The sequence below is a fragment of the Neurospora crassa genome, linkage group III (genome assembly GCF_000182925.2).
Source record: "Neurospora crassa OR74A linkage group III, whole genome shotgun sequence".
Lineage (NCBI taxonomy): Eukaryota > Fungi > Ascomycota > Sordariomycetes > Sordariales > Sordariaceae > Neurospora > Neurospora crassa.
Window position 1 is genome coordinate 2,378,104 of NC_026503.1, and position 13,652 is coordinate 2,391,755.

Consider the following 13,652-nt stretch of genomic DNA (forward strand, 5'->3'; position numbering starts at 1 on the left):
TCTCTGCCGGGCCACGGACCCCCGCCTTGACCGATGACGGACCGTCGGCGGTCTTGCCAAGCTTTCTCACGGCTGTCATCGACGAAATTGCACTTTGAGGCTTAGTTGGAACTTGGAACAGAATCGTGGTGCGAACTTCGGTCGAGTATTGAGAAGATAATCCCCAGTAAGAACATATATCCTCCTAAAAGGCATATGATATCGCTGCTTGAACTGCTAGAGTGGCTGCAAACTCTTCTCCTGTAGCTGAATGCACACCAGCAACTGCATAGGACTTCACGGTCTGTGATTACTGTAGTGTACATACATACATACATACATACATGCAGAAACAGGAGGCTCTCCTCTGTACCCTCGTCGTCCCACCCAGAGCGTTCAAGCTCGCGTCCATCATCGGTCGGAGCAAGTGGGCACCCACCCAATGGCGCCATTCCCAATCCCGTCCGGAGATGCCTGCTGAGCCGGGGTGGTTCCGCTAGACCATCAAAGGGGGGACGATAAAGTGGGGGCGGAACCCGTCGTGTTCTGACTGCCCTGCATTTGCCATTCTTGCTGCAGCTTTCATGCACAGCAGCACCGACAGATCCAAAAAAGGTCCCGTCGGTTGGTCGGACTAGTCCTGTCCCTGCCTATCCAGCGGCGGTGGCAGCAGTCCATCTTCAACGGCCTCCATCGTGCTTTTCTTTTCCTAGATCTTGACCTCCAGTCCCGCTTCCAGAAGCTTGCAACAATGTCAATCACAATGGCACGGATGGGGCAGGACAATAGGGAGGCCGGCACCTCATCCTGAATGCGGAGCTCGTGGTGATACTTGCTATCTTGTCTTGATACTAACTCGTCTGCACCCATTCCGTCTACGGTCGTAGTTAGTGTCGAGTTAATCTAACCAAACCCTGCTAAGCGACCCCCTGGTCCGTCTCATTTGCACTTGGCCCTTTTTTTCCTCGTCGCCCTGGGTTGCTTTGGCTGCCCAGAAGAGGAGTGCAGCACCGAAAGCGACCAGCATTGCAGCAGTGCAAGTGCAGGTAAAAGCGCAGCACTGCAGCAGGCCAAGCAGGGGGAGACTGGGGCGTCCATGCCTGCTGGGGAATTGCACGGACTGCACCCGCCTACCGAACCGTTCCCTGCTGCGCTGCTACTGGTTCTACAGGCTGCGCACTGACCCCCGTCGCGGTCCGGGGCCCGCCAGTGGCACTGAAGGAATGAAGGAACTTCCATATGGGCGCCCCTTCTCTTCCCAAGACTTGCTATTAGGAATCGTCAATCGTGTGTCGGTCCTAAGCATTCCTGGCATCGTTGTCCGCAATTCCTCCCTCTCTTCAATCCTCGGGACAGTCAATGATCCATTTGCGCCTTCTCCGACCCTTCGCTTAACCCAACTATCGACTGTCGACATCATCACCTTTTCCCCGTTGCGTGCCAGGAGGTTGCCCTTTACCAAGAGTATCTGGTATGTATTCGCGATTTCTGATCGTTCCCTCTGCTTGCCGCAATTTTTCCAATTGCTCCATCGCGGCCGTCGCCCTTCATTTTTCACGTCTGGCACCTCCGTCCGTCCCCTTCGTGGCCGCCTAATCGCCAGCCGTCAGTAGCAAGGACAGAGGACCGCCGGGGGAGAAGTCCGAACTCCAACTCTTTTTCCATCTCGCCCTCACCCCCCCGACACGAGCAAGCATCAGCGCGACCCCGACCACCGACTGGAGTGAATGAATGGCGATTGACGACGACATCTGAACAACACGGCTGACACGACATGTCTAAACAGCTTAATTCCTATCGTTAAAGACCCACAGCACCACCGACCCCGAGTTCTACTTGCGACCCTTCCTCACCACCAAGCCTGTCCGAACTACTAGTTGTCGGCTTTTGTCGCAGCACCATTGTCGCCCACGTCCCCGACGACACTCCAACACTCCTTTAATTCCCACCCTGGAGTCGAGGCTTCGATAATATCAGCCAAAATGCCTCAGTACGCCTCTCGCGATGTCGGCGACCCGTCGCAAATCAAGAAGAACAAGCAAAGCATGGCCGATCTAAAACTCCGTCGATTGACCGAACTCAACAACCGACTACGTGAGGACTTGGAAAGGGAGAGGATTCCGGTTAGCCAGGCAGCCAAGAGGTGAGAACTGCCATTCGTTGTTGCTCGGGTCGTTCGGCAACATGTGCCGGTCGTGGTTCAATGAGGCTGACAGTCGTTTCTTTTCCCCTATATAGCATAATCACCTACTGCAACAGCACACGAGACTACATGGTACCAAGTGTTTGGGGGCCGGTGCCCAAGTCCGAAGACCCGTATTTGCCACAACAGAGCAGCGGGTGCTGCGTCGTCATGTAAATTGCCAACTGCGAAAAGCTACGACATCAATGCGGCGACAAAAGGGGAGGACATTCGAGTCACTCTGTTTAGCACGGGCGATCAGTTCAGCGTTTCGAAACAGCGATTCCTACGAAAGTCTTTTGGAGGGGCGGACACCGTCGTTTGCAAGCGGGATTGGATCCGGACGGAGTTGGTTTGGAAGGCCGAGAACGTTATCGGAGATTATGAGCGATCAGATGTGCATCATCGGGACGGAAAGAAGTCGGCATTGTTTGCGGTTCGTCCTTTTCGCCGCCATTATCACGATACGTCAAACCGGGGAGAAAGGTTTTGAGGAGTGAAGACACGACGGCTGGCCTGACCATAATGCTTATTCAAATACCCCCCATCCGTTACTTCGGATCTACGGCAGGCAGGCTCGGCAGACTCTTCAGCATGTAATACCTTTTTATTTTTCTATATTTTCTTTCCCTTTTTTTTGCTTCTTATTCCCCGGTTGTACTCTTTTATACTCGGCCTTCTCGATTCCCTTTTTTGTCTTTTACATGTGTATATCCTGCTTCATGAAGCGCTTTTCGCGCGGCTTCCTCTTCTGGGTCTGGAAAGGAAGGGGCTTACGACATGATAAGTGAGGCAAATGAAATGCACTAGACTATCGATTTTACTCAAACTGATGATATTTGAATGAATGCATCAAAATAGCTCCAGTTTCCTCATCAACGGAATTTGATATCCTATGTGATGGATTGCTGCAGTTGGGTCGAGAGATAGACATTGAAAAATGTCTCTATCAGTGCACTTAACGGTTGGTAAATCCTCACATAGTAGTAATCCATTTTGGGGATCTCGCACTGGTTGTTGATGAACTCATGTTTAGTTCGGAGGCGTGATGACGCACAGGCGATTCGGGGTGCGGAACCCATCCGATGGAGCTGAGTAGGTATGTACAGCTCCAGGATTTAGCCGTTTCTCGTGTGGACTTCCCTCCAAATCACATGAACTCCCACTTACACGCCGCCACCTAAAACCGACCAGAGTGAGAAAAACACGCAAAGTCCATAACAATCAAGAGGCCTCCATCTACGCGAATATATATACATGTACATCACTCTCATTCTTGACATAGCATTTCCCAGTACACACAAGGATAATGGACCAATCTCCTACTACTACCAGTGCCTCGACTCCAACTTTACTTCCTCGTGTTACCATCCGCTTTTGTACGCAGTGCAAGTGGATGCTTAGGGCAGCATATGTGAGTAGAAAGTTTCCTGAAGATATCAAGTACTTTTCAGACGCTTCGAGTCTCGCCACTGTCATCTATTCACCGTCTCGGAAGAGGGTTTCTGAATTCCCTAACCCCCACCTCACCCTCCCACTTCACCTATACCATTCATCATCCACACTTTCACCAATCGCGTTCCCGTTAAATACACATGAATCACATGAACCTCAGCTACATCTCCAAAAATTCTAACCCCCCTTCTCAAATACAGTACGCCCAAGAACTCCTCTCAACCTTCTCCACTTCTCTCGGCGAGGTCGCTCTCCAGCCCTCAACAGGCGGCACTTTTATCGTCGACATCACTTACGCCGCCGCCGCCGCCGCCGCTGCTACCACCGCCACCACTCTGGACAACCGAGCTTCTACCACCACTCCCGAAATACAGCAAAAGACAATCTGGGATCGCAAAACAGACGGCGGCTTCCCCGAAACCAAGGAGCTCAAGAGGCGGGTGAGAGACGTGATTCAACCCGAGAGAAATCTGGGGCATGTTGATCGGGATTATCATTCCAAGAAGCAACAGGAGCAGCAGCCGGCTACGGAAGAAGCTACTATGGAAGCTATAACAGGAACCAACAAGTCTACGGAGGCTGATGCTGCCCCCCAGCAGCAAAGTACCTCTAACAACAAGACAGAGTGTGCCGATTGCGATAACTGGATGACTGAGGAGACTTACAAGGGAGGGGATTTTGAAGGAGGACATGCTGGTGGGAGTGGGGCGAGGCAAAGCGGAGAGCAGAGTAGTAAGACGACCGGGGAAGGAACTGGAACTGATACGAGGGGAGGTAGCGGAGAAAAGAAGACGGCTGATTCTAGCTGGATGACTGAGGAGACTTATAAGGACTTGGAGGGTGGACATTGAATTAGGGGATGGATGGGTGGGATATTGAAGAAAGGAGGGATATCTGGTTAAATGGTTGTGGGTTGTGGTTTCGAAGGTTAGATAACTAGTTGGGTTGGGATATTCGCTCTCTCGCTCTGCGCATAAGCACAAGCGCTATTTCTTCGCCCTTCCTCCATGGGCACGATTGGAATTTATGATAAACGGTCGAAGCCAACTCAGATTGGTACTGAGTTGGACTGCCATGACGCTTCACTATGAGTGTAGAACAGGGCTGCGGTCTTTAAGAAGCCTGGTGACGAGTGAATCCATGGGGAACATCGAGAACATGAGCCCAGGAGGAAACAAATCGACGTATGGGGGATTCAAAAACAGCTGATGATCCTTTGACATACAAGTATCATGCCTAAAACAGGGTAGATGAACCAGGTACGGGTCTAGATCATATACCTTTCGGGGGATTTACTTTCTGGAAAACCTGGAGCGGGTGAAGTCAAAGATGTCAGGTATACGAAAGGAGCAGGAAATGGGTGAGCTTTTCCCGAAAGTCAGTTTCCAGATATTTGAAGGTAGATGCCCCAAGGCAAGTAAACTCGCGAAGTTCACAACGCACTGTAGAAAGTGAAGATGAAGTACTAATGAGATCGATTCACCATCACTCTTCCCCTTCATAATTCGGATTGCTGTGAATATCCTATCTTTCAAGTGTGATAATCAAGGTGCTCGTATTGACACTCGGAAACTACGAAGTTATGAAGGGAAATGTATTACAGCAAGGTGTAGAGGAAAAAACACTATGAGGCAATGTTCGTTGGCAGTAAGCCTTGTGAGAGCTCATGAACACAAGAGTATAACCAGTGCTGCTTGACTGCATATTTCCCATTATCTAACGCAAGATACGCGACAAAAACAAAGCTCACGCAACGAAGGGAGCACAAAGTGAAGGAAAGACCTAAAACGAAAAGAAACTTAGCAATAAGTAACAAAACAAACTATTGAGGATACGTCCACGTATACATCAAAGATACCTGCCCCTTGCTCAACCCCCAGCCCCCGACTTAAGACTCCAGGCCCCTTCTCTGTCATCCCTCTCCGTCCGGCTTTTCCACATACTTGACAAATAGGGCTACGATACCCCCTCTCATTGTTCGTCCCACTCATCGTATCTTCAACGTAATATACGCATTGCTAGACGACTCACTTGACTTCGAGAACCACCCTCTATCCCGCTCGATCGTAATGTATAATTACACTGGTAAACATACAGGAATTCCAAACACAACACGACGACAACCTGTATCTCAGTATCACTCTTGCCTCTCAGTCACCGTATGCCACCGCCAGTTCACGTTTTCACGATGAGCCTGATTGATCAACCCATCGGTCAATGCCCCGCGCACTCCCTACCGCCGGCACGCTTGCCTCCTCTTTCTCGAATACAGCATGGTGTTCGCCTCATAATCACCCAGTAGCAACCGTCCCCCTCCCTTTCCCCCAAGAACAAGAAAAACTCGAGCCTGCCAAGACGTTCTGCCATCTTCATGTTCATAACCTAGGACGCCATATCGTACTTCTTCTCTTTGTCCTGTCCTGCCCAACGCCTCTCTCCTGCTTTTCTATCCATCCAGCGTGGCAGAATCGGGCCTGAGCGCAGAAAACCACCGCCTTTCATCCCATCTGCTTCTTCTCTGGTATCACCAAGGCGCTCCGTCTCATCCGTTTGCAATGTTCGTAGCTTTACCTCTGCGATGGTGCCCTGGCCATTTTGGTAACTACAAGAGCCTAGGTCGTGAGAGTCGTAGGAAGGTAAGGCGGAAGTGTCGTTTGACCAGGCCGAAAAGCTGGTAAATTAAAGCGGAGATATGTTGTGATGCTGCTGCAACGTGTATACCTTTCGAAACTGAGCCGTAAATGTAAAATAGCGGAGTGGCGAAACACAGCATGCCGTAGTCAGAAAGTGCTGGAGCGGATGTAAACGAACAAATTTTCAATACACTCTCCCATGACGGAATGACATATGCCTTTGGCGAAAAGCGACACAAAACAACTAGTTTCCCCCCAAGACACACACTGCTTATCTATACCTTTCCTAGCAGGAGTAGTGACCAGACAAGAAAAAGAAAAGGTCGTTCGTTATTCATCCCCCGAGATATAAAAAGATTCCCTTTCCTTCCTACCCTCTCGAGTTGTGTGGAGACCGGACGGATGGAGAGACAGGACGGGCAGACGTGGCTTTCGTTTCGTTGGCACGGCAGGAGGGGCGAGGACCTCCCCAAAAGAAGTGGTCGGAACAGACGGCAGACGGGATGATGGCTGGGAGCCCTGGCGATCAGGAAACATGGCGGCGGTAGACAAGCTGACGGTAAGATACTCATGTTCGTTGCGGGCGGGCGAAAGTATCAGACGTTTATCGGCGGCCGAACCTAAAGGAAAACGGGTGTGTTCGTAAGAAAATTCTTTACTTGTGCTTCTTGGGGGTCTTGAATTGCTTCATCTGAGACTGGGAACGTACTTCTGTTTCTTCTCTGCGGGCTTGAGAATCTGCAAAGGGGGTTAGCAAGAGTGCAAGGGTCTCGGAGCTTGCCAAAGTCAGAAAAACATACCTGGAAAGAGCAGAGCAAACTTTCGTCGACGCTCATCATAGCACCAGCGTTGTCGAACTCGCCGCAGTAGTTGGGGGCACTAAACAAAGTAACGAGCTGGCGCTTCGAGAAGAACTCATATCCGTCCTCAACAACCTGGTGAGCACGGCAGATCAAATCCATGTCGTGTTTTTGGAGGAAGCGAGAAACGACATCCGGGCCGAATGTGAAGGAAACACCACGATCGTTTTCGCTCCAACCAGTAATGTCCTTATCGGGATCCGACCACAGGAGATCGCAAAGAAGACCGCAGTCAGGAATCTGGCGCTATTGTTAGTGTCTCATGTTACGGCAACTAGCCTGAGCAAACGGAAAGCCCGGGCATGAATGGTGTAACGTACGTCAGTTGGTCGCATGACTCGGCGGATCTGCTCCATTGAGTTCAGATCCGGGCTCAAACCACCGTGCATAGTGAAAATCTTCTCGTCGATAATGGCAGCGATCGGTAGGCAGTTGAAGCAGTCGGTGAAGGTCTTCCAAAGCTTGATGTTGTACCTCCGCTTGCACTCGTCGTAGAAACCATAGATACGGTTGATGGACGCGCACTCGTGGTTGCCACGAAGGATGAAGAAGTTCTCGGGGTACTTGATCTTGTAGGCGAGGAGCAGGCAGATGGTCTCCAGGGACTGCTTGCCACGATCGACGTAGTCACCTAGGAAGAGGTAGTTGGCCTCAGGAGGGAAGCCACCGTACTCGAAGAGGCGGAGGAGATCATAGTATTGACCGTGGATATCGCCGCAAATCTAGGGAGGTGGGGCACGACGTCAGCTATGAACACTGCCGAAGGGGCAGTATGGCGCATGCCGAGGCTATGTAAAGGGATAATAGAAAGAACACAATGCTTACCTTGATAGGAGCCTCGAGCTCAAGCAGGATGGGCTGGGAAATGAAGATTTCACGGGCCTTGGTGCAGAGATAGCGAATCTCGGCTTCCAGCAGCTGCACCTGCTTACCAGGCCGGCTGCCCCGCACCTCCAAGAGGCGGTCGATTATAGAGTCGAGGTCGACTTCGGTATGGTCCGCCATTGCAAAATCCTCACCAACCGGAGAGATACCGCGCACAGGTTTTCGAAGTCACGGTAACGACCGACAAACCCCAGCTAGTCGGATGGGACGGGTCTAAAAGAGCGGCACGCGTAAGGAGTAGGAAACTGGGGTAGATGCACTTCTGCAAAGCTAAACGACTAATTCAAGACGTTAGACATTGCCAATGACGACGCAGATTCTGATTGGGGTTTGCCGCACGCGATCGCGATGGCGGGAAAATGAAGGAGGAGCGACGGCTGGGCAGAGACTGGGAAGCCGCAATGTAACGGCAGTTGATCAACTTACGCTCAGAAGCGATCCCAGCAAGAAGCGATTGTTGGGGGTTTTTTTTTTTTTGGAGAGGCGAACGCGTTCTCCTTGGGAATACAGCAAGCGGTGATTTTTTTGGTGTTTTTTTTTTCTGGAAATAGGTATTCTTTCGGATACCGAATGTTGTGCTTTGGTTTTAGTAAATCGTCACTGGGTTTGGCGGAGGTGCGAACGGTCTAGAGCAAGCGCAAGCAAATCTCGTCGGAATTGCGAAGAAATCGGTCCGGTAGTACGCGGCGACAAGAGGGTTAGCAATGATGGAAAAAGGAGACGGCTCCAGAAGTCTCTGATCGTCCTTTGTGAGGTAACGTGTTTTTTTTTTTTTGTCGCGCGGACGGGGCTGGGGCAAAACGCCGTGTCGTCGTCGAAAATCTGGGTTCGAAAAGGTCGGGTGTAGAAGGGGAGTTCAAGTAGTCCTGAGACTGCGGGAGAGGCTGTCACTGCCACTGCCAAAACCACGGTCGGGAAAAACTGGTCGATGGACTGCCCGGGAGAGTGCAAAGTGCTGCAGCGAGGTGCAGTACAGAGCGCTGGGCCGGTCGGAGGGTCGCTGGAAAAAGCTGCGTCTAATTGAGCGACGGAGGCCAGAAGACGAGATACCGCGAGATGATGCCTATGATAATAGGACTTCTATCGCCAGGGTGGGGTTGAAAATGCGCGTTCTTTGTGGTTAAAGACGTCGCCCTGTTTTGGTTGGGATAGAAAGCGTCGGGAGAAAAAAATCAACGTCGGTGGTGGTTGCTTAGAGACTTTTGGGAGGAGACGGACAAGCGCAGACGCTTCCACTTGGGCTGCCCGCTGCTGGGGGGGGGGGGTCCGGCCGGGCGATGGGCTAGGTAGAGGTAGGTAGGTAGAGAAGACTGGCGACTGGACTGGACGGGGACGCAGAGAAGGGATTGGGCTACTGGGCCGATGGAGCAGCAAGATTTACACGCACGCAACGCAGCTAATGAAACGCACAGGGCTTCCAGACTACCTACTAGCAGTGGAGAGCAGTAGGTAGAGGTAGGCAGGCAGGTCCAGGTCCAGGTCCGCGTTCTTTCAAGCCCAGGTCAGGTCACCTCGGTGCCTGCCAGTCAGGTTATCGTTACAACAACCACAACAGGCGTCCGGTCGGGTCGGGTTTCGGTGCAGTTGTGATCTTTTCCGCCGACTGGGCTCTCATCCACATCGATGGAATGAACAGGACAGCACTCAGTGACATGGAACGAAAAAAACTCGAAACATCCGACGCGATGGCAGGCCAGAACAACCCTCAACTTAAACTCAAACATACCTACCTACGGCTGAAATAACCCAAACAAGGACAGGCTCAGATTGGGTGAGCTAGGTTAGGTAGTTGGTACCTAGGTTGCCAGCCAGGTAGGTAGGTACCTACCTAGGTTTCGCGCCCGCTCTGAATCTCCGTCAGATCCTGGCCGAGCCCTTGTGCCCTTTCCAGTTGCAGTGAAGCGGCCCTTCCAACTTGGCTCGAGAAAAATTGCATGCACTCGCCTCTGGGGAAGCAGGTATGATGATAGGTCGGTCCATGTTGCTCACTAACGCGACTGGGTAGGAGCTGCGCTGCCTTCCCCCGCAACTGCGAGCACTTCTGTTAGCAAGAGTCCCGAACACCGGACCCTCCTTGGCAGGTCTAGGCCTGGGATTGGCTCGCCTAAAAGCCGCTTGCGATCCCGTTGGTGGGTGTCGCCTGGAACTTCCATCTCTCCCAACCCTCCAACTTCCCCCTCCCTGTGTAGAGATAGTGGACTGTGAGTGTGACACCTTACCTGGTATGTACACGGCAATAGCAAAGACGGGAATGCCTTCTTGGTCGCCTTGTTGTTACTTTGCATTGGTATTCCGGCTTTGTCCTCTTTGCTCGTTTCCCCCCACCATCAGCATCAGGTTCCGCAAACGCAATGATAGGCAGGGCAGCCTGGCTACATGGCCTACACCTAGATCAGGCACAAGCACCCGGTATGCATGATTACAACAGCTCGAAGCGAAGGAGTATAAAGACAGGTCGACAGGCAACGGATATCCAGTCAACAACGAGCAAAATATTCGAGCGACTCAGCCGCCGACGTGTATCCGCAAGATCAGTGAGACTGGGAGCTCGACAGCAAATGCGCAAAGCCTCAGTCAGGCTGTCGAGAATCTTGGGCATCTTGGAGATCCAGGTAGTCCTCTGCGGTCATAGGTGATGCTTAGCTGCATATCAAAACCTGAGATTCTGGTAACTCAAGAATGCCAGTTTCCGTCAAAAAAGGAAGCCCTTTGGCAAAATTACCGGGTTGCTAGAATCCGGTACCTTGTCCATGCAGACAGAGTAGTGTCAACATGACTGACTTTCTTTGAACCACCATCGCCACACCACCAAGGAGAAAGAAATTCTGATAGGTCCAAGTCGGCTAAGATCTTGGACTTGTCTGCGATATGATGAGAAGAGACTCGACCATCACAACAACATCAGAGTATGGAAACTCCGACCTTTTATCCCTTGAAGTGGTGGTTGGTCGCTTTGGGCTATCGCCATGACGAGACATAGCAATATATCACACACACGAAACCAACAACTAGGCGCCCACTATGTCTGAACCCATATCTTTGGTAACTTTCGGTTTACACCTATCTCGGGGCCAACGGCGCCTGAACTAAGACCTGGACCCGCGGGACCTCAGAATAAATGTTTCAGCAATGTGTCGAGGTCTCCCTTGTCACTTTCACCTCATTGCCGTTCTCCTCGACTTTCCGGGTCACAACTCCGTTTCGTCAGATGGGACGGCTCCTGATTTGCTCGGACAGGTCTCCCTTCAGAACAACGATCCTCACGATCCTTGCTATGTCTGGGCATTCGTTCAGCCCCGAGTCTTTTAAAAACCGAACGCCTTTCAACGGCTGGCTTCCCGAAGTCTTCCAACCGCAGCTCATCATCCAAAGTGCATAGTCTGCCCCACCAGACAATTCCAATTTGACGACCTTGTACATATCGTCAAACACAGCACCCCTCGTCCGCTTCTGGAATCCAAGAGACACGAGGCTCGAACTGCAGCAGCTCCTCAAGTGTCCAATGCTGTTCTGCTGCTACAGCGAGGATCGACTATGTGCCTTGCCATCGAGCCCGAATCAATGGGGGTCACCCAAGCTCGATTTTCTTTTGCTTTGTCACCCCGTCAACACCTTTCCCCTCTAGTACCTAATTACCGGTCAAGACTAGGCACTGCATCCAAACGACTTGGCCGGAAGAGCTCTGTTGTCGTTCGTGTTGCCCCTCCACCGTACAAGGCCTAGACTGCCCAGAGTAGCATGACTTTCTTTGTTTGGGTTACCACGGAAGGCGGGGCAGCCCCTCCATTAGGCGTCCCCCCCCCTCCACAACACCCATCCCCCCCTTCTCCAGCTCGAGTCCCCTCCTCCGCAGTCAAGTGTATGGAGCGCGCCCTACCCCCCTCCTCTCCTTCTCTCCCTCCTTTGTAAAGCCCCTCCGTATCTCCAGCTGAACCATGACTGCACCGGGATCTGTTTATAAACAAATAAAATAAAATATAAAAACAGTTCAAAAAGGAACGCTGGTCCTACCACCCGTCCTCTGGACTCGATTCCATGCCCCTCCATCCTATGCTGTCATTGTGCGCAAGTTCCGATTTCCATTTGTCCAAAATTATTTATTTTGTTTCACTGCTCATCGCCCGTTAAATATCATTATTTCTTCTTCTGTCACATGATCCATTATGTATGGCTATCTGTTCAACTTTCCCAATGCTTGATACATTTCTTGCAGAAAGTAACTCTTCTTTTTTTTCTTTTTTTCTTTTCCTTTAGCTTGATATGACAGAATGGATCACGATTTCCAACTAGCTATAATCAAGCCAACGTCCATCCTGTTTCTCTAACGTACCGACCGAGCGTATTATTGCGGGCTGTCAACGACGGGGGAAACCTGCTACAGAGAGTATGTTTATGCCGGATATGCATCCAGGGTTCATCCTCTTCTCCCTCCCTCGCCAACCCCAACTTTTTACGAAACGATCTTCGTCCCTTCCATCCCACTCGCATCCTCGCTTCCCTATCCCATTCATCCATCCTTCATGCTCTTGTATGTCATAGGTCCACCTCAGTGACACTGAGTGACTGCAAGCCATACATACCTACGTCTACCTACCTTACACTTACTGCACATACCCTGATCCGCGCGGCGGAGCGGAGAGCAATCATGATGAGATCAAATCATCGGAACGGAGGAAGAAGCCAAGATTTCTCATGTGTCCATATATATATACGTAATGTAAGTAATGCAAGCATGGAAGATGAGACTCGGGCTTGCTCGGCAGAGAAACAGAAAGAAGAACAAACAGAAAGAAGAAGAAACAGAAAGAAGAAGAAACAAAAAAAGAGGAAGAGAGCAAGAAACGAAACAAAACCAGCTCCCGATAATACGGGAGAGATAGTGTAGGAAGACCACCAGCCTGACTGACATCACTTTCACTCGTTGGTGTGGGAACAAATTGAAACTACGAAGATCAATCTGACAGATCAGATAATGGTTCAGCCTGCCTGCCTAGCTGCAACGGAAAACAACGAAGTATGGTAGATCTTATTTGTTTGGGTTGGGTTGAGCGAGTCCATCTACCTACCTACTTAGCTAGGTCGGCATCTCAACAAGGTGTTTGTCTGCATATAGTGACATAGGTATAGTGACAGTATTACATTCAACAAGAACCTGATGCTGATAGTTCGACACGTGGGAAGGCAGAGACTAGAAAAAGGTATGTCGTGATGATACCTGCGCAATTCCGTGAGAAGACAATGGAAGGGACATGACGATAAAGGCTGTTGGCGTATATGTACCTGTGGACCGACGGTTTGCTTTCTCAACAATGAGTACACCTGTACTCTGGGGTAAAGGAAGGAGGAGGGTCTTTCTTCAGCAATACAAGTTACACAGCGTTCGCAGGTATGAAGGGAACATGGACGTGATCTTTTTTTTTTTTTTTTTTTTTTTTTTTTTTTTTTTTTTTTTTAAACTTTAGCTCATTAATTGATGATTTTGGAAACGATAATCTAGCTACAACGCGATCAAGCTCCCAGGTGGTCAGGAAAACGATGTGGTCCATGTATATCTGACTTGAGTTTATCCATTGACGCTCTTGCTCATGTCTAAAATATGATAATGAAGGTGTGTTTGATTTGGATATGTGTAGAAGTAAGGGACCGCAGTCAAGGTCA

The 13,652-nt window shown here is 50.6% G+C and overlaps 3 protein-coding genes and 1 non-coding gene across 4 annotated transcripts; 3 read left to right on the forward strand and 1 right to left on the reverse strand.

Annotated features, from left to right (window-relative positions):
• Positions 1 to 1,270: 1,270 nt before the first annotated feature.
• On the forward strand, positions 1,271 to 3,026 carry gng-1 (guanine nucleotide-binding protein subunit gamma). Its single transcript, XM_951059.3, has 3 exons — positions 1,271 to 1,450; positions 1,766 to 2,122; positions 2,218 to 3,026. The coding sequence occupies exons 2-3, from the start codon at positions 1,962 to 1,964 to the stop codon at positions 2,336 to 2,338; spliced, it is 282 nt and encodes a 93-aa protein (XP_956152.2). The 5' UTR covers positions 1,271 to 1,450; positions 1,766 to 1,961; the 3' UTR covers positions 2,339 to 3,026.
• A 288-nt stretch (positions 3,027 to 3,314) lies between these two features.
• On the forward strand, positions 3,315 to 4,807 carry NCU00042 (selenoprotein domain-containing protein). Its single transcript, XM_951060.3, has 2 exons — positions 3,315 to 3,575; positions 3,817 to 4,807. The coding sequence occupies exons 1-2, from the start codon at positions 3,471 to 3,473 to the stop codon at positions 4,465 to 4,467; spliced, it is 756 nt and encodes a 251-aa protein (XP_956153.3). The 5' UTR covers positions 3,315 to 3,470; the 3' UTR covers positions 4,468 to 4,807.
• An 868-nt stretch (positions 4,808 to 5,675) lies between these two features.
• On the reverse strand, positions 5,676 to 9,383 carry pph-3 (protein phosphatase-3). Its single transcript, XM_951061.3, has 6 exons — positions 8,421 to 9,383; positions 7,935 to 8,272; positions 7,430 to 7,831; positions 7,050 to 7,349; positions 6,959 to 6,987; positions 5,676 to 6,869 (listed from the first exon to the last, which is right to left on the reverse strand). The coding sequence occupies exons 2-6, from the start codon at positions 8,112 to 8,114 to the stop codon at positions 6,854 to 6,856; spliced, it is 927 nt and encodes a 308-aa protein (XP_956154.2). The 5' UTR covers positions 8,115 to 8,272; positions 8,421 to 9,383; the 3' UTR covers positions 5,676 to 6,853.
• A 2,752-nt stretch (positions 9,384 to 12,135) lies between these two features.
• NCU14113 lies at positions 12,136 to 13,158 on the forward strand. Its single transcript, XR_897854.1, has one exon. It is a non-coding gene; the product is annotated as a ncrg40 (non-coding RNA).
• Positions 13,159 to 13,652: the final 494 nt, after the last annotated feature.